General features: G+C 39.9%; 1 protein-coding gene across 3 annotated transcripts in view; it reads right to left on the reverse strand.

Annotated features, from left to right (window-relative positions):
• Window positions 1–2206: 2206 nt before the first annotated feature.
• Window positions 2207–23867, reverse strand: part of TFAP2D (transcription factor AP-2 delta) — a 51985-nt gene continuing 30324 nt past the window's right edge. For all 3 annotated transcript variants that reach the window (XM_032104522.1, XM_032104521.1, XM_032104523.1), the window contains 2 exons: window positions 20652–20765; window positions 2207–7491 (listed from right to left, as the gene is read on the reverse strand). In XM_032104522.1, coding sequence (XP_031960413.1) covers window positions 7272–7491; window positions 20652–20765 — 334 coding nt within the window. In that variant the 3' untranslated portion in view covers window positions 2207–7271. The remainder of the gene's footprint in view (window positions 7492–20651; window positions 20766–23867) is intronic.

Raw genomic sequence — 23867 nt, forward strand, 5'->3', positions numbered from 1 at the left:
TCTTTCAGGTAGTGTAGAGACCAAAAAGGTCTTCCTCAGCTTCCTTTTCTCCAGATTAAGCAACCCCAGTTCCTACCTGGGGGCCTCTGAACCAAAATGTTACTACTGTGCATGTAGACAGCACGTGAATATGCTGCAATATACATTTATTCTTACTGAGAGATGATGCTCAGCACCATTTCAGGTTTCCTTAAGAATCCAAAGTATACACAAGGCATTGACAGATGCAGTGAAGCTGTAAGACCCTGATCCTTCTAGGGAAGCAGTGGCAAGCCAGGGTAGACAGGGCCAGCCTCCAAACCTTGACTTTTTGAGTTGCTTCAGGAGCTGCAAATTCAAATTCGATTCAAATATCGTTCCATTAAAAAATACCACAACATAAACTCTGCTCAGAGCAAAATGCCCTTTCCATTAAGGCTTGAAGTTCCCATTAATTTCTTATTTGTGTCTTTTTATGGGAAGGTGAACCTGAATAGAAGTTAAGAGGTTACATTTTGTTAGATTAGGCTTTTGGTGCCTGCCTAGAAACTGAGCTGTACTTTCCAGCCTTTATAACAAGCGGGAGCTCTGCTGTTGAGCACAAAGAATAATATTACCATACATACTTGAACAACTCTGCTAATTCCTGGAGTTCAGGACACTCAGTATTTTACAGATTTGATCTATTTTTTTGCCTGGTCACTTACTTTGAATGCAAATTTGCCCAAGCTCTCTGTACGCAGTTTGCATATAAAATCTGGCAGGGATTTGTTTTTTCCTATCACTATTTTTCCCTTTTCATCTTATTGTATGTTGCACTGCCTACTACTTAGAGGCTACTTGTGCATATTGACTTGTATTTTGGCACTGGACCTCTGCAAGCCTCGGTGGAATTGTTTTCTTTTTGTTTTAATGGAGTGAGTGGAAAAATTAACACACCAAAGTGAAGAGAGATAGGAAAGGCAGCCTCTCATGTGACTGTGTTTAAAATATGGGTGAATTTTTTACAGTTGTATTTCCTCTGATTTTGGATACCAACTGCTCTTCTCTCTTGGAGAAGAGCACATACAGAATTGATTAGAGGAATTCACTGTAACACCTGGGGAATTGTATTTCCTAGAAGATTACAGGGGGAATATTAATTACTGAGAGTTCATTTGTTAGGTAACAGAGGTGATAGTTGGATAAAATAAGTTTAAATATGTGGGAACTTCCTCCCAACCCATTTCCTTTTCTACCTGGAAGTCTTGAAGTTTCTGCCACTGCAGCTTTGCCCTTGGTGTGTTGTCTAGACTTGCTCAGAAAGTCAATTCTGCAAGAGGCACTGAAACAACACAGAATGAAGGGTTGTCATCAGGTTCCCAAACAGTTTTGAAACTGTATGTCTGGAAAACTGCTTTTAAAAAACTTTTTTTTCCTTTTTTTTTTTTTTTTTAGTAAAAGCTTTTGGATCCATTTGGTTTGGAAAATTTAGATAAAACTCTGAGCTAGAGTTTCTTCAAGTCATACCTTAAAGAGAATACCACTTACATCTAAAGACTTTTTTTTTACTTAAGAGTCAAAATTTGTGGCACAACACTGGAATCAAAATCTGAAGTGGGAGCAGTGGCAGTTAGCCCAGGCCCTTGGCTGAAGTAGGATTTGGAAATGAACTGCTGTAAACTTTCAGGGAGAAGATTAAATAATTAGTTTGAGACTGTGGAGATGAGGATTTGATTGCCAGCATTGTCACAATCTTTCCATGCAATTATGGGAAAGGCACCTCTGAGGACCTCTAAATATTTAATGTCAAGGGTTAGCAAGTTTTCTAGGGTGTATCCATTATGAGTTAGTAGACATGAGGACTCCTGTTACTTTTCCTAATCTAATCTACCACTAATGTAATATAATTCATCCCAACCAGTCTGATTTCCTATTTTAGGACAATACAAATTGCCTTCCATTAAATCTTTCTCTTTACACACAACCATTAAATCTGGTTAACAGATTCTAGATGAGATAACTATTTAACATAGCCACATTTAAGTGGGATAAATCCCAAATTTAATCTCTGTAAAAACTGATTTTCTTGCTGTAATATGGGAATGATATTATTGTCATTTCTCTGCTTTGTATGTCTTACCTGTTAGATGAAAATTCCAGGTCCTGTAATGTCATAGACCTTGTTCCTGGTCAAGTTTGACAATCTTTATTCAGAGATGGAAATTATTTCGAAGCACCACACAGATCAGGGTTAAATCAACATAGATTTTATTGCCGTGAAATGTTTGATCAAATGTGGTCATTATCTTCATAGACTCATGTAAAACAGGTAGCTTGTATAGGAAATAGAAATATAAAAGATTATGTTTTTCACCACTGAATTATAAATTAAATTAAGTGGAAGGAAAATAACCAAAACAAAACTCCAAAGCAATAAATAGGACATTGTTTGTTGGTGACCAAGTGCGCACTCACATTTAAATACAATCACAACAGCTGCTGTACAGAACAGAATTAATTGTACAAAATAAAGAAAAGTAAAGAATAGCAATAAAAAAGATCAGACCTCTCCAAATGACCTTCACCTGGTAAAGGAAAATGACTTTATCTTCCTCCCTCATTCCCCACTCAGCTGTATGTGAATTCTTGTTCAACCTGTAATGAGGGCAGAGGCAAAGGATACTTTTATAAATACAGTTCCTGTATAATTTATTGATTCTTCCTCGTGTTGCAGGCTTGTGTCTTCTATAAATGCTGTTTCTTCTTGTCCTTAGAAATAAAGAACTATTTATCCAAAGGATAAATGAAAGTCAAATGACCTTGGAATTCACCAGCAGCCCTTTTGGATACCTAAGACATCTAAGACCAAAATTGCTTGTTGGTATTAGGAAACAAACAAACAAACAAAAAATAGTGGTTAGAGATTGTAAAGTTAAAACTGGCTCTTAGGACAATAAACAGCCCTTCTTGAGCCTGGCTGCAAAATTGTGAGCTGCGCCTATGCCACTGAGTCACGTCCAAAGGAAGAGATGAACTGGGGAAATATTTACACAGAGGTCCAGGATTTGGAAGGACTATACATTGTGCCTGCTTTGTAGCAGATTTTTCTGGATTTAGGAAAAGTTAAAGAGAAGCTTCAAAGAGCAGATTCCATGTTGATTTGGAGAGCTGAAGTATTTTCCCAACAAATGTTGGAGTTTATCTTTATAAAGGAAGCAAATGAAAGGTCTAAATTCACCCTTTCTGCCGGTTCTCCAAGGCAACAGAATGACACCTAGAAGGTGTTAGGGTTAAAGATGGCAGCATGAAGGACAAAGTTCTTGACAGTCTTCAGTTGTAGGTGGCAGGGTCATCACTGCTTGTCTGTCGTTCACTCCCCTTAACAGGCCACATGAACTCTGTTCCAGTTCTCAACATCTGATAAAACTCTCCCTTTTCTACGTGTCTGTCATGTAATGGTGCTAAAGGAGGGCTCTGTGAACAGAGAACCAAATCTCGGGGCAGAGGTGAGAATGTTGCTCCTACTCTGCCAGATTCACCTTCTGAGCTTAGTCAGCACAAGAGCTGTTTGTACTCACAGTGAGTAACACCTTGCTCCAGAAAAATAAATTTGTAGTTAGTCAGTGTGTTTATTAGCAAGTCAGTGACTTGCTAATAAATCCAAGAGTCAGAAGCTGGTCTTTGTGAGTCAAATGTGCCAGAGTTTAGGATAAGGAGTAAGTTCAGGGACCTACTTAAAATGTTTTGAGATTGGTGGTAGGAAAGGTGTAACTCATACAGAGCTGAGCAATGAGCTGAAGCACAACAGGGTCCAGCTACCCAGACAGCACTTGGGTTATGAATCAATTTTTGGGGTCCAACAGTCATAATGACTCGTTGTCCTATCCATGAAACTTCGTAGACTTTTCTCTATTCTTTTGATGATTTTGACATTGAATAAACACTTCAAAATCTCTTAAAGAAAGATTTTTTTTTTCTTTTTCTGAGCACATAAATTTCCAAGTCAAAGAGGTAAAAATATACTTGAATATGATACCACTGAGCACCCACTAACTTCAAATCATGAACTTCCTTCAGGCTAATCTAGGTCATGAAAGTGTTTTGAGATGACAGTGTTTCCACAGAGACTAGAACTAAGAAAATAATAAAAAACCCAAAAGCACAACATGAGAACATGGGCATGTTCCCATGGACAGCACAGGAGTGTAAGTGGATGAGAACCTAGGCTGAGATTTTAACAGGAACATCAGTGAATTCATTGCTCAAAAGCTCACAGAAAGTTCCAATTTCAAAAACTAAAGGCATTTTGACACCAAACTGCTTTGACAGCTAGTTCAGCAGAAAAAGCAGTGATAATTATTGTTCACTTAATAAAATTATTAAGTGCAATTTAAAATAAAAAATAGAGCCTGTCAACGTCAACAAACCTGCAGCCACATTTAAAAAAGAGTTTTGCTTTTAAAATGTGCTACTATACTAAGGGAAAAACCAGAAAGCTTGGCATGGAAATAGAAAAAACTTCTTAATGTTAAGAACATACAGCAGTTCAATCAGGTTGAATCAGATCTGTATTGAACATCAACAAAAATATACAGGGCCATTAAGTCAAAAACTGGAAGTTCTGGAGCTTGAAGTGTGCTCAGATTTATTAATATTAATAGATCAAAGGGTAATCCAGGCCAAAAATAATTTGTTGCCTGCAGAGCAGACACTCTTAGTGATTATGTAACAGCAAAAGACGCAGGTCTTGAAATAAATTATTGTTGGGACTTTGGACAATATCCTGAAAAGGCAAATATTTCATTTAAGGCTATATACATATTATTTCCAATATTAAACATTTTAATTTGATGGTAATAAAATGCTGCTTTCACATGAGTTTCACAGATTTATCAGCCCAACAGTTTATTCCTCCTTTTCCAAAAAGTTGGTATTTTAGTGGAGAAAACTGAAAAGGATTTTAAAAACCTTTTTCTTATATTTTTACCCCATCAAAATGTAATTTAAATTTATCCACATCTTGAAATAGGGGTTCAAATTAAATTGTTTTAAAGCACATGTTTTACAGATGTGGCAAATCTGCGTATCTGACACAGTCAAACTTCTGATTTTTCCCTTTCCCTCAGTTTGGGCAGTAGAAAAAGCAGAATGAGTTTCCTTTCATGGTTACCTACTTTCACACTCATGTTCTAGGACAGTTCCACAATGTTTCTGCTGAAGACATCTCTGAGGACTGTTCATTTGATTTTAGCATTTCATTTCTGCAGAAGTACCAGTATAAATTCATTAAATCCATTTAATAAAGTTTAATTTTTTGAGGCACTTATCTGATCTTGGTGTGTTAAGGAGATGGAGTCCATGGAGATACACCTGATTCCCTCAATGCAGGATGGTGCCTGGACAGCACTAAAGCAGGTGTCTGAGTTATACACCTACCCTGAGCAAGGACAAATCTAGGCAAAAGCATAGGATTTTTTTCCAGGTTTCTTTAAATAAACAATCAGGGACTCCTTACTTTCTAGAGTGTTTTCTCATGGTGGTGGCAATGTCCTTACTGACCTTGAGAGGAACAGCATCATACCATCATCACTCTACTGCCTTCTGTAATTTGAAAGGTGAGGGTGATCTTGTTAATTCAGTTTGATTCCTTGCATCTGTCTCTAAACACACTCAGGTATTTGTCACAGTCCCTAGGTTTTGTCTAAACTGGTCATCCAAGGTGTAATACATGTTAACATCTTCCAGAAAGCTAAAATTTGTGTGAGAGCTTTTGTCACCCACAGTTATCTAATGCTGTTTCTGGGATCCTCCAGCTCCTCCTCCAGGTGAGCCCAGTTCTCCTAAAGGTTTCATGTCATAACTTTCAAACTCTGTGGCTGTCTTAGATACCTAAAACATCTCAAATGGCTCTAAACATTTACACATGGACAACTATATTAGTTCCTACCACAGAAAGAGTTGAATTGTCCCTTGGAAGAAAAGGTCTGGTTCAGCTGATCTTAAAGAGAGTTTAGATGGACAACATCAAGCCCTCCCAGTAACACCATTCCTTCCTAACTTCCTCAATCAAGTGATGTCAGAGAAACAAGAAAAGGAATGAAATAAAGGTCTTGTTGAAGAAAGAGTTAGAATGTGATTGGAAAAATCCCTTGACTCAAAGAGGCTTGAGCTCAAACTATGCCTCCCATGTTCTCTGTGTGAGGATGTGTGGTAGGTGGTAAAGTAATATTTCAAAAGTACATTAGCAAGGTTATTACCAGTCAGCTGCTGTGGACTAAGCCAATCTGTCTTATTTGTCATTTTGTTTTTATTTTATTTCCGGTGAGTGGATTCTGTTAGACCTCTGCACTTCAGCTGGATTTATAAAGACAATAAAGCTGTGGAAACAAGCTGTTGAAGAAAAGAAAGCATCATAAAATCAAGGCAACACAAAAGGTGACTCCAATTGCCTGCATTGATCATGTTGAACAGAGACCCAGGTATGGCAGGGTGCTGTGGGGCCAGGGGCTGAGAAAATAGAGGACAGAAGCCCATGCTGTCATTTAAACTGAAGTTCACAGAGGGATCAGGGCTCTTACTGAGACTATCAAGATTTGTTTTCGTTTTAGTCTGCCATGCTCCTTTCACAAGAGACACCATGGCTGCTGCTTGAATGGTCAGGACAGATTCCCAACAGGTTCTGGCCTCATTCCAGTGCAGCTTTATTGTACATTCCCATGTACAACAGGTCGTTTGTCCCATGACCCAAGAATTCCTCTTTTGCCAGATTTCCATATTGTTTTCCCAAAGGTGAGTAGATCAGGCATTTCCGATGGACCAGAGGAAGCCCTTCTTTCAATCTATCCAGCATGCAAGCAAAGTCAGGATGCTGGAACTGCGTGTCCCACAACTGATGCACTGACCCTAACTCTGCTGCCGGAGAAGAAAGTGCTTCAAATTTCATGTGCCACCTCAGCCAAGTCCAGAAGTGCTTATAAAAAACAGTGTTAGTGTATCATTCAGAACAATCAAATACTACGTGCACAAAAAAGCAGTTTAGAGCAACATAAATTTTAAAAAAGTGACAATTTCATCACACAATTACTGTACACTGCTGTTCTTAGGGTTGAATACTTTCCTCTCTCACGCTCTCTCTTTCTCTCTGTTTTAATCTTTCTTTTTTTTTTTTCTTTTTACTTTTTTTCTCTTTTTTTCCCCCCTTTTTCTTTTTTGGATTTGGTCCACTGGAGATAAATTGCCCTCAATGATATATATATTTAAAAAAAATATCAGCAGCAAGACTCTCTCGAAATAGATTCTGTTTGATGTAGCTAGTCTGTCTTTTCTGTTTTGCCCTCTTTCACAGCAGCCTCTGAAGTTTTCCGCAGGGGGGCTTTCTCCGAGTTGGCGTGTCCTTGGCCGGATTCCGCCGCTCCTCCGTTTTTGTGCGATGTGTGCTTTTCCAAGTAGTTCAGCATTTCACTGAGAACAGTTTGGAAAGTGCTTAGGGCAGCACATATTGCAGGAGTTCCAAAACCATGAGTGATCAAACTACAAATGGGAAGGAGAGAGAAAAAAAAAAAAAGGGAAAGAAATACACACACACACATAAATATCAGTGTGCTCACAAACACTGAGGAGTTTACAGTTACACTCATTTTGCTATAGTGAAATTCAGGATTTGCTCCCTAAACTATTTATTACCTGTGGGAGAAACAGAAAAGAAAGGAATAGACCCAAAGAGCAGACTGAATACAGCTTCAAAGGTTGTTTTTGGTGGAGCCTCAGTTCTGAAATACCATGGGACAGACCCTCAGCAAGTGCAGACTGACACAGGGCTGCTGACTTCAGAGAAGCCAAGACAGAATCCACACCCTCAGCTCGCCAGCATTGCTAATTTTCCAGTGTCATAAAGTCTGGCTCCCCCTTCTCAGGTAAATAAAAGGAATTCTGTGTGGTTTGTTCACAATTCTAAATCATACTTGGTTGACTTGATCTTGGATGTCTTTTCCAACCTTAATGACTCTGTGATTTTATAGCTCTTGAACATGACCTGGTTATTCTACATGAAGGTATGACTGCATTCATAGTAGGAAATTCAGCAAAGCCCAGGATACCATCTCCAACCCTCATTGCAATTGTCATGGTTTGGCCATACCCATGCTGCTAAACTCCTGGACCATCCAACAGGGGGAGATCTGAAGTGCCTGTTGGGAATTGACCCTGACCAATACCCTTGGCCAATACCCAAGCTCAAGAGATGAGCAGAAAATATTTCACATGGGACTGGTTTAATAGGCTGAATTAATGGACAATCCTAACCAATTATTGGCAAAAATAACCCAGTTCCAGCAATGTTGCCCTGGTAGTGTTGAATTTACTGGTGTAGATTTGCTCTGTTGCACCTTTCATCTGAATAAGGGGGATCTTTCAACATTGAATTTTTCTTGTCATTGTTCCTGGCTGCCACCTGCAGATCCAGAAGTGTGTAAGTTTCCCACAGGTCCCATCTTTTGGATACCATCTCTGTGAGGATCACGGAATCCCAGAATGGTTTGGGTTGGAAGGAATCTTAAAGATCTTCTCATTCCATCCCCCTGCCATGGGCAGGGACACCTTCCACTATCCCAGGTTGCTCCCAGCCCTGTTCAGCCTGGCTTTGGACACTTCCAGGTATCCAGTGCATCCACAGCTTCTCTGGGTACCCTATGCCAAGGCCTCCCCACTCTCACAGGGAAGAATTTCTTCCCAATATCTCATCTAACTCTGCCCTCCGTCAGTGGGAAGCCATTCCTCCTTGTCCTGTCACTCCATGCCCTTGTCCCAAGTCCATCTCCAGCTATTGTGGAGCCCCTTTAGGCACTGGAAGGGACTCTGAGGTCTTCCCATGGCTTTTTCTTCTCCAGGCTGAGCAATCCCAACCCTCTCAGCCTTTCCTTGGAGCAGAACTGCTCCAGCCCTCTAACAATCTTCATGGACTCCTCTGGACTTGCTCCAACAGCTCCATGTCTTTCCTGTCCTGGGGACCCCAGAGATGGACACAGGACTACAGGATGTCCCAATCACCACAGGATATGGGACATGGCACTGGAGACCAGCTTTTAGGCAACTGACTTCAGTGCCATTTGCCTTAATATTATGTGTACAGTATAAGATGATCATGTAAGGGCTAAAGAAACTAAGGTTATTATGGGCAACAAAGCTGTTTTCCTTGTTACAATGATTCATTTTGATAAGTGGCATGTGAAAACAAAAACCCCTGCCCAAATCCTCCAGATTTTTAGTTTTCCTTTAGAAATGTAAATTAAAAATTATTTCAAAGGTTGAAATGTCATTGAAGTTTTCAAAAGTGATTTCAGATATTCTAATCCTGCTCAGGGAAGAAAGAAGACAAGAGGAACAGAAGCTAATTTTTATGTTTGTTGGCCTTTTTTTAGAAATCAATACTTTGTATAAGTTAGGGTGAGGGGGAAAGAAAACCACATTACAGTGATTCTGACAAGGAAAAATAACTGTTTCCCAGCCCTGCTAGTTCAGAATTTGCCCCTACAGTTACTCTCTGGGTGTTTTGGGCACCACATCAGTAAATCCTGATCTGATGCAGAGACCCATGTGAGGGTCAGAAATAGGAACATTTCCCTTCAGTGACCTGTCTCCTCTGCACTTTGGCTTCTCAGTCTTTCCAGGTCTTTTAGAAAAAAGTGAAAATGTAGGGACTGAGGGGAAAGAGGTTTTATAGGACATGGACAATTGATAGGATATTTTAAGTATCAAAAAAACCCACACGGGAAAGGCTTCAGGATATTTTTTTGGGTTACCTTTCTGTCTGCTAGACATGGGAAACCTATTCAATAGAAAAGCTGGTATCTTAGGGAAGACACCAAAACTAAGTGAATTCTAATCAAAATGAGTGCTCAGTATGGAAGTATGTCTCCATTTCAGATTGGGACTGGCATAGCCTTTTATAAAAGGTCTCCAAAAGGCTATTAACAAATAACTTGCATTTAGAATGTTTATCCATCAGTCTCCAGGCACTTTTCAAAGCAGGAATTTATGTTTATCCCCAGTTAGTAATGTGAGGAAAATGATAATTAAATATTTACAAGCAATATTTTGCAGACATCAATTAATAATACCACATGAAGTTTGGAATCTTGAAGTTTGGACTGGTAGAAATATCTGGATCTTTATAATTTAGCATTAAAAAGAGGTAAACATACCTCAGTTTAATTTTATTTTCTTTTTAGGAATACCTGGCATACCAGAAATATAAAAATCATCATCATCATTGTAATTCATGTTTTTAATAGTTGTAAAAACTAAACCAGAAGTAGCATATGTATAAGTATTTTAAACCCTTTCATGTCACTTTAGGAGTCAGGCGATTTAATGATTTTGTGTTGCATTTTATCATAATTTCTGGTCTTCAGAAGTTCAGAGAAATGAAAATGTGATGGAGTTTACAATAAAAATAAGCAAGATAAAGGAAATTAAGGGTATCATTACTAGTTATATTATTGCATGATTTTTACACTGCTTGTGTGATCTTCTGGGTCCTGATTTGGGAAACTGACTATACTGAGACACATAAAAATACTAATGGTCTTGTAAAGAAACTAGTTTGTGTATTTTAGAAGCTGGCAATATCTGCATTCATGCATTCATTTCCAGTAGCTTCAAACCATATAATCATAGAATCATTTAGATTGGAAAATACCACCAAAATCCTCAAGTCCAACCACTAACTGTGCACTGCCAAGCACACCACTAAACCATGTCCCCAAAAGCCACATCCACATATTTTTTTAACACTTTCAGGGATGGTGAACCCACCACTTCCCTGGACAGCCTGTTCTGATACCTGACCACCCTTTCAGTTAAGTTTTTCCTAATATCCAGTCTTCTGGTTTAAAAACAAGTGCTCATAGGAAATAATTTTTTGGAGTGAGTAAGGGATCTACCTCTTTTACAGTTTAGCCTCTTAGTCACCAGTAATCATTAAATATGGCAGCTCTCACCAACACAGCTTTGTGTTTCTTACTAAAAACCAGCCCTTTTTAGTGAAATGATGCTGCAGAGTCTCATGGTAACTCTACTTTCTGTTCCTGATGAATAAATTCTTCTCCACAGACAGGGATATGCAGAGCCTATTAATTTTCCCATGAAGCTTATTAAGAGAAACCATTTTATAGAAAATTTCTAACCAGCCCTCCTTGCCAAGCTCCTGTGAGGGTCTATTTTATTAGGCTCACTTTAGGTAATGAGCATAAAAAGGCCGAGAGATATTATCTTCTACTTTATCTTACATTTCTATCAGTAATTCCCCTTGCTCTAATTTTGGTGGTCTTTACTTCTCTGCAAGTTAAAGTCTCTGAAAAATCCAAGAAAGTTGGATAATTTCCTTTTGCTGATGAAAGTAAGTTTCAAGTTTGGGAGAAAATCTGATTTTACATTTAAATCAGACATGACAGACGGAAGATTAATGGCAAAGCATTAAAATGCGTTTCCTGAAAGTCAAATTTAGCTGCCTGATTTTCCAGGCTAATTGTTCTCACACTGAAATTGGTTCATTTTTGGTATGCTCCACACCTATGAAAGGAGTTGCTTTCATTATCATACTTTCATTTGGGTTTATAAGCCTAAAATTAAACATGGTGGTCTCATAATGGAGTCTTCTGGATATTCTCAGCTTTGTAGTGCATCCCACCATAGCTCCTATAAACCAACTTTATTAGGCTGAAATCTCTGATTCTGGTGTTGGAGAGCTGCAGAAAGAAGGCAATGAACATCAGGCCAACATATTACAAACCCTGGTGCTTAAGGACATCCAGACCTGCCTGTAATTCTGCCCAGCGCTATGATGCAATTATGTCTGCTCATGTTTTAATGATAGCCTTACTTAAAAGTGAAAAGATCCAAGTGTGCCTGAAGGCTTGGAGTCTCGTTTGGCAACCACCTGAAGGACTCCTTCATACCCCAGGCTGGTGAGGCTCTGACATGAAGCAAAAGAAACAGCTTCCCTCTCAGTGGGGGGGAAGAGGCCATCTGCACTCAATGTTTACACCCTCATTTAAAATAAATAAGCCGTTTAAAAAAATAATAATGAAGACAAAGCAAGCTTGAACTTATTGGTCAGATTTTCTCAGAACTTTGAATCTGAAAACTCCCTGGTTATCCAAATTCAACAGCACATAGCTGATGACAGATGGTAAGATCTGATATGACGTTTAACGGCTGTAAAGGAAATGGTAAAATATTTGTATCTCTTCACTGACACAAGTAACATCTGAATATAGAGATGACAATATTGACTTTGAGGTGCTTCTTTTGATTTCAAGGTCTGTCCTGTGAAGGTTGCCTAGAAAATTAAATGGTGGTAACTTTACTTCAGGAGCTCAGAAGATCTAACCACGACACAAGTTAGACTGATAGTCGAGATAAACATCGGAATGTGGGCAGTGGATATTACAGGGATAAGTAGTCTATAGGATCAGAGTAGCAAACAGCACAGAAGTTGCCTTCAAAGTAGGCCCTCTTGTTTTCCTTCTGTTCATAGTGTATTAAGGACATGTCCTCCTAAGCAGATGGACCTCCTTTTACCATGTGTAGAAGCCATGGAGCAAGTAGGAGGAGAGTGTTAGAGCTGATGCCCCAAATTTCCAAGATAATCTATTTCGGATCTGTATATTTTAGACTTTGGTACTCATTTTCCACACTAAGAAGAATTGCCCAGGCAACAGACCTGAAACATCCAAAAACTGTGGAGTGTTTCTGAGCTATAGACCAAAGATTAAATCATTTTGTGATTCATCTTTACTTTACAGGAAGGCAAAGAAATGGATGAGGTTCATTCAATTTACTACCATCCATAAACTTTTTCCAGTGAGGAAATGTAGCTGAGAAGCCCTATTGCCCTCCTCAAATGAGAAAGACCAAGAATTAACATTTATAAACATGCTCATGACAAAGTGCAATAAATTTTGTAGCCTTTTAATTTGTAAATGAGGGGAGGACATTCCTTCTCCCTTTGGGAAACACGAGAGTGCCTTAAATGCTTTAAGAAATCTTAAGTGCTGTGTTAAAAATCTAAGCACCCTGCAAGATTTTTTTCCTTTTTTGATGAAAGTATTTTTTTTTCCATGATTATGGAACTTAGTCGTTAATGAAGCAGATAAAAGAAAACAGAGGAAAATCTGTTTTCTTGACTCCATAAATTGTGACTTTAAGGGAATATGGTATCATACAACCCATGATAAAAACCTTTAAAAATATTCGAAATTAGAAAGGATTTTGTTCATCAGCAGAGCAGGACAAGGTGATTGAGACCTTACGATGGAAAAGTCAAAGAAGGAATGCCTTGGAAAGGAAGTGAGGGAAAGATCCCAGAGGAAGGCACTCTAACACTTATGGTAAATAAAGAGACAAAGAAAAAAATAAACATAAAATTCAAAGAAAAAAATAAAAATAAAATTAAAAAAAAAAAATTAATGAAACAATTTGTTGCTCCCTAGTGTCTCAGCACTAGGCATCAGTGTTGTCCCTCTCAGTTCTCTAAATCCAAAGACCGAGAGAGCTCCTAGAAACCAGGGAACTCTAGAGGGCACCAGAGGTATTTCACCATAAACCTTATTGTGCACCAAGCTTCTTCCAGTCCCTGCATCCAAACAGGAGGCTGCTGCTGTGAACTGAGATGACTGGAATTATGCCTGAAGCTGCTCTACATCCTGATAAGCAAAGAAGTGTAAAAAAAGAGAGAACAATATATAAAAGGGGGTGAGCACATCTTTGAAGGCAACCCACAAGTAAGTCTTTGGGCTTGGCTTCTTGTTACAATTTAAAGACCACGCCGAGCTTCAAAACCCATTTCATTGCTCTCTTTTCCCTTTGGAAAGAAGGATGTTACTTTCTCACTGCTCCCAAAGTCTGAGGCTCTGGTTTCTTGTCTGTCACTTTTCGTGTCACCTCGTCAGCATGATGCCAGGCACTGGCAGGAGCTTGACAGCTCCAGGCTCAGCAAGGAGCTAAGCGACAAAACTCTTGTCTCAAGCAGTTTCACAGGAAGGGTGTTTCATATCAGCTGGATGGCTCGACAGAACACAGAATAATCCATGAGGATGCTGATTGCTTTCATTACCTAACTTTACTATTCTGAACCTATTATATTTTGTGTGTCTGTTTTTATGAGGTTTCTGCAGTGAAAGAAGTGTCACTTACAAGAAAGTACTTTTCCCTTTGCCGTTTTGCTGTCTTTATCTTTTATATATAAAACAGAAGATCTGGGTGTGATTTTGCATCTTGATGAAACGTAGCCTTGAAGTTAAAGGATCAAATAGAACTGCAGGAATCTGTGGATACCCTCCTTTCCCTATATGATGGGTGGCATTAGTAGGATATCTGAAATTTCCAAACACCACAGATTCTTAGAGACACAAGTGTCCCAAAAGCAAATGTAGAAGATGTGTCTATACCCAATTTTGCAAGTGAAGAAACTGAAGCTAGGAGGGTGGTTGATGAGGTCAGGGAATCTGTATGTATAAGCCAAGACACAGAGGCAGATCTTGTGAGTATAATCACAGAAAGCCTTCACTTTGGAAGGTTTTTGTGTTATGTTTTTAGTTTTCCAGAACAGAATGTGGGTCATTTTTGGGGGTGTTCTGGTAACTCTAGTTTACATGAGGTTTTGGGGAACCAGAAAAATAATTCTTCTAAAAATTTAAAAAATCAACAAAGCTGTTCTGATGCAAGGGCAGGTTAAGAAGACAAAGACATGAAGACACATCAATGTGACTTTCAGGTTCCTGGCTGAATCTCAGATACGACAGTGGAATGCAAGAGAGAAGGCAGCATATGCTCTCTTCTCTCAACAGAAGAGAAATATTATCTAAAATAATTGGTTTTTTAAGTACTGTCTTATTAATTTGGATATTTGATCCAGTTGGAGGGATACCCTAAATGCTGATCTGAGTGGCAGACGCGTGTGAAACATGATGTCCCTTTACACCTAAAATGACCCTAGATCTCCACATTCACCAGACAGATGAATCACTGTAAGGTTCTTAAACTGAAGCTGGGGATAGCTTTGGTCACCTTTAGCTGCATTAGCAAAGTAAGAATACACAGATTTCTCGGTTTATGAGTGAAATGGCACAGCCTGGCCCCATCTCCATCAGTCAATCAGTCCATCAGTCTCCATCAGCATTTTTACTTGAAAGTAATACCTAAGATTCTGACTGAGATAAGGTTGACCAGTGCCTGGGAATTGTTTGGGGCAGAAAGAGGTGGACAAATTCATTCAAGGAACCACAGAAGCAGCCAAACATTACAGACAACTATGGTCCAGTGGCCAGGTCCAAAGTCACACAATTTATGAGATTAATTTTTGCGTATCTTTTGGGGTGTCTTAATTTCTGCCTCTCTTCATTCCATCTCTGAAACATGACAGAAACACATCCCTTCTTCACAGCAGGGATCTCTACAACTGAGAATAATTGGTTCATCTGGTCTGGTTCTCTGCTCTGGAGAGGGCTGGATGCCATAAATGTGTGTGTAGTGCAAAGATACTACAGAGATGAGTGATATGGAATTATGGATATTTCCCATATAGACATGCCTCAGATCTACCTGCATAGCCCTAACAGGAAAAGGGTGGGGTTTGATGGTTGTGCTGGTTAACCTTGTTCCAGAACCAGCAGAAGAATCTGTTGGCTGCGATGTCACCATTAAGCTCTGCTGCTTTAGAGGCAGAATCATGTTTTTGGGGGTCATCCAAGGCTTCACCATCTCCCATCACAACTACCTGTGCCATGAAATCTCTGATGTGTGTCTCAGAGCTCTTGTGTCTCCAGGCAGACTTGTCTTCACCTACTACAGGTCATGATTGCCCTGGGTTACTATTTCTGGGCTTTTCTAAAGTGGATTATTCTCATTGTCTTTCAACTGTTTTGCTTACATCCAGCTTTTTTCTGTCTCTAAATATTACAATGCCCCTTTTCCTTCCCATCATCTTGGATATTTGAGAACTGTCTCTCAGCTGCAAGGCTATTTTACCTGCTCTGAATCCAAACCCAACCAACTTACAATGCTAAAGAGAGATTTATATAACCCGAAAGGCCCTGAAAAAAATAGAGATGAAGCCTCAGCTTTACTGACATCTGTAGTATTTAAACCTGGTTTAAGTTTCATGAGAAATGAACTCCCCAGATTTTCCCTCATCCATACTCAGGTACATGCCCATGTCTACAGAAGCCTCACATGACTCTGTGGGATTCTGGGGGAAAAAACCTCTGAATTATCAGTAGTAGAAGGCATTTTAAAAGAAACTTCATTTTATGTAAGTATTTTCCTTTTCTCTTTCCTTTTCCTTTCTCTTTCTTTTGCTCTTGCTCTCACTCTTTACTCTCCTGATGATCCTTATGCTCTCTCCACTTTGGAAGTAAAGGGTGGGAAAAATAGTTTCCTCCCATTAAAACTGTAGAAAATTTCAGGTTCTTTTCTGGTACTGATATGCTGACTTTGATCTCTTTTGTAGTAAACTCAAGAATGCTTTGCACAGATCAGCCTTTAGAGGACAATAAAGAGACATTCCTGTGTCTGGACAAAAAGTCTCAGCACTTAGTAATGGAAATTGATTTTTCCAGGGTTTTCATGTTTGCTCTATGACTTAGTGATGAATTTGTCCTCAGAAACTAGGGATGGGATAGCTCGAGTGGTGACTTTCAGACCAAAAACAACACATAGGATTATTTGTGTTCAAAGTGTTCAGAGTCAGGTTGGATGGGGCTTTGAGCAGTCTGGTCTGGTAGAAGGTGTCACTGCACATGGCAGAGGGGTTGGAATGAGATGATCTTTAAGGTATCTTCCAACCTTTTCAGCTCAAAGAAGAGCTGAAGGACAGGTTGGGCAGCCTTACAATGTAGCACCTCTTCTTGAAGTCAGACTTATGCTTAGAAATCTGAGTTACTCCAACACTGAGCCCATGGGGTTTGGGATACAGCCCTGGCAAGGCAGGCCTTCCCTAAATCTAAATTTATATCACACACAAGGCACCAGACTGGGCTGTAACGAGGGCTGGTGCTTCCAAGAATTCTAAACTTTCACATACATTGATGATATATAGGTACCACTGTGCCCAGGAATAGTTTGGGTTAGTGCTAGTTAGACGAGGTAGAAAAAGCCCCAGAAATTCTGCAGATGAAGAGAAACACAGATAGCCAATGCCTGTTCTCTGGCACTACTTTTATCTGCTAATATCAATATATTTGAAGTTATTTTAAGTTATCAATATAACTTCAACAGCCGACTCATAAGTGAAGTTATCAATGTAACTTCTCTGCAGTAAGATCCTCTAAAATGTATTGAAAAGGGAGAAATGTTGAATGAAACAAACATAAAGTGACCCTGGCTCAGGTAATGCACAATATTTGCTGCTATAAATTTAAGGGTCTGAATCATCTGTTCATGATCAAATAGTATTGGAAAATCATTTGTCATGGAGGATTGAGTTTTCTGAATTCAGATCAGATGAACATCTCAGACAGCAGCTGCACAACCAGGGATGTACCAGAGGTGTAGAAGAGCCTCTGGGTTTTTTTCACAAAGTTGTGCAAAATTCAGCAAGTTTTGGGCTTGCTGGAATCTCCTTTGAAGATTTCCCATTTTGTGCTTTCTGTGAACTTTGAGTTTGGATTTTGAGCAAACCCAGCACTTCTGATCCCTTCCTGGGGACTATCCTGTACTTCAGGTTGGACACATGTTTACAGATTTGATGAATTAGGACTCAGTGGAAAAACTTCAGAGAGAAGTGTGAGCTTGAAGATTTAAAACAGAGGAAATGGGAAAAACTGCTTCTATGTGTCCTGTGCCAGGCTGTGAATGTCAGTCTTAATTATCAACATAGAAAAAATAACATCACAAGCAAGTGGAGCACCCAACTCTACACTGAGGAGCTGTAGGGGAATTTATTCCTAAAGTAAACTCCCTTTCACCCCAAGTTAGTAGAGGCTGGACCCAATTCCCCTGTAGATACCAGTTGTTATAGTTCTTCTAAAAGTCTTTCACTGTCTTAGAACTTATTTTAATGGTAGACATTTGTGCGATTCCTCTGATTTTTTATGGTCATAAAAAATCTTTTCGGATTTCTGACATCATATCATAGAATCGTGGAATGCTTTGGATTGGAAGGGACAATAAGGACTCTCTAGTTCTCCCATGGCACAGGGTTGGAACAAGATGAGGTTTAAGGTCCCTCCCAGCCCAAACCATACTATGATCTATGATATTTAATCTCAGGAAGACAAGTAGTGGTAGCAGGGGTTGAGATGATCTGGCTGTGAAGACTGCTGGGTTTAGAAGATGAGAATAATGGCTTTTTTTTTTTTTTGGTCTACACTAGGTTTAACTGTTCACAGTGTAAGTGGCTGGTGTCTACTGGTTGGCTGAGCTCCCATTCTGGTGGAGATCTAGACCGGAATGTTCAGCCAATGGAGTTTAGGGAGAAATTCCATTTACACTGATGTAGATGTCTGTGTTAGGCCTGCTTAATGCAGATTTCTCCTGGAGATCACAGCAGGAGATACACAGCTGGCTGCAGTGGAGGCTCCTACAGGCATCTGAGCAGAGTCAGAAGTCCAGGTTAGAAGCTGATCTGGCCCCAGCATCTCTACACTAGCTGGAAAAGGAATATGGTCTCAGTTCCACCTCTGGGTCTGGCAGCACTCATCAATCCCTAAGCACAATCAGAGAGGACTCTGATTTAAGGCTGGGAAGGCCCCTGTGTAGGATCAAGGCCTATGCTCCTCCAGGTGCCCATCTTCAGCCCAACACTTAGTGTCTACAGCAGACATGAAAGAAAGCACTGACTGCTCCAGGAGCTGCCTGCAGAAGCTTTGCCCTCCAACCTACTGAAGTGCAGCAGAGAAAGAAGGATGGAAGCTGTACCAGTTGGCAGTTTTTGTAGCTGAAGTCTTCAGCACTTTATCCTGACTGCTATTTCTACTTTAAACACAGGAATCCTTGGGGATTACCAACCTCATATCACATTTCCTCTGTGTGCATGTAATAGGGAATTATCTCTTTTTCCACAAGCTTAGGTAGTTCATTAAAATCCCTCTATGAGCATTCTGCATAAATAAAGATGTTTCTCTTGATGTGCAAGTGTAGTTGGGTGTTTTGGAGTGTGTGTATAAGTGAAAATATACACACACCTGGGTGCTGTGCATATGCACAGCACTGCATGAGAATAGGAGTGAAGTTGTCCAGGTGTGTTCATACACACATAGGATGCACACAGATGTGTGTAAGAACAAACAGGAATGTCAGGAATGTGTGCATTTGCAGACAGGGAATTACCCTTACCTTTCCCTTCATCCCAACAGATGGATGGAAGAAGTGGGATGGTGGGCATTTTTGGGATTCCCTTCAAAGTCTGAGGGACTAAACATTAGTTATCACAGAACCTGTCTGCAGGGTGCCTCATGCTCTATCAGAACCTTAATAACTAACAGATTTTCGGACATTGGGACACAGGAGTTTTCTGTCCAACTGATGAAAGAAGAGTGACTCAGCTGGTTGTGTGAAAGAATATACAGCACAATTCTAAGCCTTTATAGGACTATGAAACTTGCTTAATATTATGGTCTCTAAACAGCTCTCGGACAGTTCTTCACATGTTAATTTTTTCATATATCAGCTAATGGATGGAAAAAATTAACAATCTGTAGACTCAGCAGGTTATGTATTCCCCTCTGTGGCCTGAGCAAAGACAGGAGCACCTTCAGGATGTTTCATCAAACTTGTCTTTGATAGATATCTTAGATGACCCCACTATTTCAAAGTGGCCCTCTGGAAGATCCCACCTCACTCTTGAATGTATCTGACACATCGCCTAAAGCAAAAACATGAAATTGCACAGCAACTCCTGAGCTAATAAATCTTTCTGACCCCAAAATATCTATACATTTTTATCCATAACTGGGATAAAATTCTAATGAAGTTTGGACTTGGTGTGCATGTACCATGGGTCTTTGTCTTCAAAACAGCTTCTTAAGCCTGTTTAAACCAGTACATTAAACATTGCTCAGGAACTGAGTCTAAATATATCATCAGTCTCTGGCTTTTTAGTGTTAGTTAGCTTTCCTTCTCCTGGATTTTTCCAGTGTGTTGTTTGGAAATTAGTGAAGTAAAATTGTTTTAGTAGGTAATGTACTTTGGGACCAGTCTGCTTTGGAAGACAAAGAGTTAATAAAATGGTCATGGTAAGCCATTGTCAAATGATCTCAGTAGCTTAGAGGAGCTTCTGGAACTATTTAGTTATTAGGAAGGATGCAGCTTCTTCCTCCTATTATTTCTACTTTGATTAACTTATATTGGTTCAGAACTTGAGTTTCTATGCTTCTGGACCATCCACTTGTGAGCTGTGATTTGGCTCACATCTAAAGCAAGACAATTTTCTGAACAGATGGGGAGATTTGACCAGTAGATGCAGAAAATTACTTATTCAAACTCAGACTGTGGTCCTAGATGCAGGTAGAATGCAGCAAACTTGAACTACATTACTGGGCAAACCTGCACTTTTAATAGGTACAGCTAGCAGGGATTATGGATGTTAATTATTTATTTGCATGTCTTTTAGGTAAGGGAGCAAAAACCATTAAAACATCATATGCAGTCTAAATCAAAATTATGGATTTTAGTTTCCTCTTTCAAAATCATACCTGAAATGTGTTAAATGTCTCTGGATGTCGAGGTCTAATATTGGAGTCGGTCTGGAGGATCCGAGGGGTGATCTGTCTTGACTTAGAAGGTCTTGGAATTCTTTACATATTTGTCTAAAAGTAAAATGGAAATCCTTAAATAAGACAGGTGTAATCCTTCCCATAAAGCTAATTCCCAAAACACTGTCACCTTATCCTGAGTGATTTCATTCATAACAGAATTGCTTGGCAGAAGAATTGTGACAGAAAATAAAGGCAAACAAATCCATCTCTGGCTTCCCTGCTCAAATTCTCAGAGCAAACAGCATACAGAATCTCTTGAACATGAATAGTTTCCATCTGAAACCCTGCTAATACTGACATTATAAAATACAATTTTCCTCCTGAATAGGACCCAGTTTGGCAGTGTTAAGTCTAGCGTAGCTCACTTACATTGGCAGCAAGGCTTATGGTTAAAGGAAGTGGTGAACTAGCATTAGAATATGCCTGAAATGTGTAAATTACTTTATTATTTACTTTGTGTAAATACACCAATACTTGTACATGGGCTTGTGTACCTTGTGGGCACTGCTTTATCTGCAAGTTGAAGTCATGAATATTTTGGACTTGCCTTCTTGACCCCCAACCCTTAAGACAAATAGAGCACTAGGGGTTGTGAAGGAAGGACCCCTTGTAGTGACAATTCAGGGTCTGTCTTCTCTGGTTTCCCACCAGCACAGCAGCCCAGCTTCTTTGTAAAGGATGGATGGTCTTACAGTTTTCCCTCTCCCAGTCAGCCTTCCCTGAGGCTTCTAAGGATGCCTCAGCACACCTCAGCACCTGGGGGCTAAATTTGTTCCCTGGAATTCCTCTCTATAGGACCTACCACTAGGAAAGACCTGAAAATAAGGCCTTTTCATTCTTGTATTGTTGTTGTATTGTTGTTTGTAAATTAGCCTAGGAATACTCTACCAATAATTCTTTTAAAAAAGAAACCAAATCAGTTCCATTTAGCTCATGTCCTCAGAAGAGTGCTATCTGGATCATGGGTGAATAGACATCACTTACTTTTTTATGATTCAGTTAATTAAAGAAAGGAAAGGGGACCTCTCCAAATTAGCATATAGTTCTCCATTGCCTGTATTAGAAATATAGGCACCAATGGGGGATCAGGAGGGCATGATCACCTCCAGATGACCAGGACGCTCAGCTGGGGGCCTGATCTTGGTTGGATTAAGCTGATCGTGGTCACAGTGCCACCCAGTAGAGTGACAAGGGCCGCCCTCACACCCACAGACCACTTGTCGCCGTCTGATAACATCCATATAGTGAAGCTCCTCTGGTCTCCTAAACGCTGTGGCTTCCTGAGAATAGATCCTGTTGTGGGTTGTCTCACAGACCTTGCCCAGAATATATTTGGGAAAATTCAATGAGCTATTCTCACATCTTAATAACATGGACAATTGCAATCTGATGACTCGGAGTGTGTGTGGTTTACTTTGTTAGCATAGATGAAATCACTGTCCCTAGGGGCAGTTTCTAATACTAAAGGGCATCTCTGTGGTGCATGATTCCTTTTAGGAGACTCGTTGCACATCTCATCCTAGGTAAAGTTTGGGTTTTTATTATCACCTTGTAACCCTTGTCTTTTGGGACAGGGGCATAATGGAAGAAGTGGGTAAACTCAGCTTGTTGGTCTTTAGAAGGTCCTTCACTGCTGAGTTACAGGCAAGAAAACTGTGCTAAACTGGTTTTACCCTTCGCTTTATCACTGTGGTACAAGCTGGGAACAGAGATCTTGGATACTACAGCTCTCTCTTGACTAAGAGGAGAAGCAGAAACCTATTTCCTGCTGTGCTGCTGGACCCCATCCAAGCCTGATTTCTCTAAATGCTTGTCATCTGCGTGGACCTAGACACTGACTGCTTGAAAAGACAGCATCACCCCAGCCTTTCAGGCAAAGAGAGGTATTCAGCAGAAATGTATGTAAATGCAGCATACAGTTTTAATGAATCAGGTCCTTAGAGGAAAAACAGTTCCTTTCAACAGCTGAAAACAGTCAGTCATTTTGGCTTCTAAACAATCCACTATCCCCAGTCGGCCCTGTCAGCACTGCTCTTCTCTCCTTCCTCCAACCTCTATTTTCTACCTGTTGAAAAAGTTCATCTTAAAAGTTCTTTTATTTTGACAAAGAAAAGTGTCAGAACCAAGTGTGCAATTAAGTTCCCTTCTATCTTCACGTGTCAAAAGTCTTTACTAAATGTTGGCAGATTGAAAGAAAAGAAAAAAACTTTTTCATTATACATGAAAAAACCTGCAAAAGCAGTAACCTACTTTTTTTTTCAGGGGGATTTCTAGGCAAAGTGGTGTCTCAGAACCTCCACTACCAGTAAAATATCACCTGGGGTAATGACAAGGAGAGGGGTTGGCAATTTTTTCCTGAGCTGGACTGTGACTTTGAAAAAGCAAAGGAAGATGGTTGTGCTGTCCTAGGGGGCACAGATTAATAAAAATAGTCCTGGTCACTCCTGCATGGGAGACATCTAATGATACATGGTCAGATGATCCAGTATATGACCAGGAAAAGATAAAACATTCTGTACTGGGTCAGAACAAGAGCCCAGGTAGGCCATGATCCCTATCAGTGGCTAAAGCAAATGCCTGGTGTTGAGTACAAGAGTGGGGCAAATGTGAGCCCATGAATCTGATTTATTCCATGTGTGGTAGAGTTGCCAGGTATCCAAGGACCAGATATCAGAGAAGTGTCATGAGCCAGATGCTGATCAGTCTGTGCTGGCTGTAATCAACTCCACAATAAAATTATTCAGAGTATTCTGGTTTGGTCTGTGTAAATGTGGGTGTATCTGTCCCTCTGATCATGTGGAAGACTTTGTGCTGTGAAACTCTGGGATGTTTCCTGTAGGACACTGTGCCTCTCCATCAACTGGAGCAATTGACACAGCCTTCAGCAGTGTTGCATCTGTCCAAGCTGCAAACTGGTAAGGTTCTGTCCCCTGCTGGAAAGCCTTTCAGGCTCTCCCATGCCTCTGCAAGGGGAACTAACCCATGTTTAAAGACCCTATAAAACCCGGTACCACTTTTTTGTCCTATTTTTAGGTGAATTGAATACATATCCTGAAACCTTTTAAACATTTCTAGGGTTAACAGGCCAATATCAGTACCCTTTGGCCAGAATTGTGACAATTCAGTCTTTTTTTGGAGCATCTTGATCTGTCC

This window comes from Corvus moneduloides, chromosome 3 (assembly GCF_009650955.1).
Source record: "Corvus moneduloides isolate bCorMon1 chromosome 3, bCorMon1.pri, whole genome shotgun sequence".
NCBI lineage: Eukaryota > Metazoa > Chordata > Aves > Passeriformes > Corvidae > Corvus > Corvus moneduloides.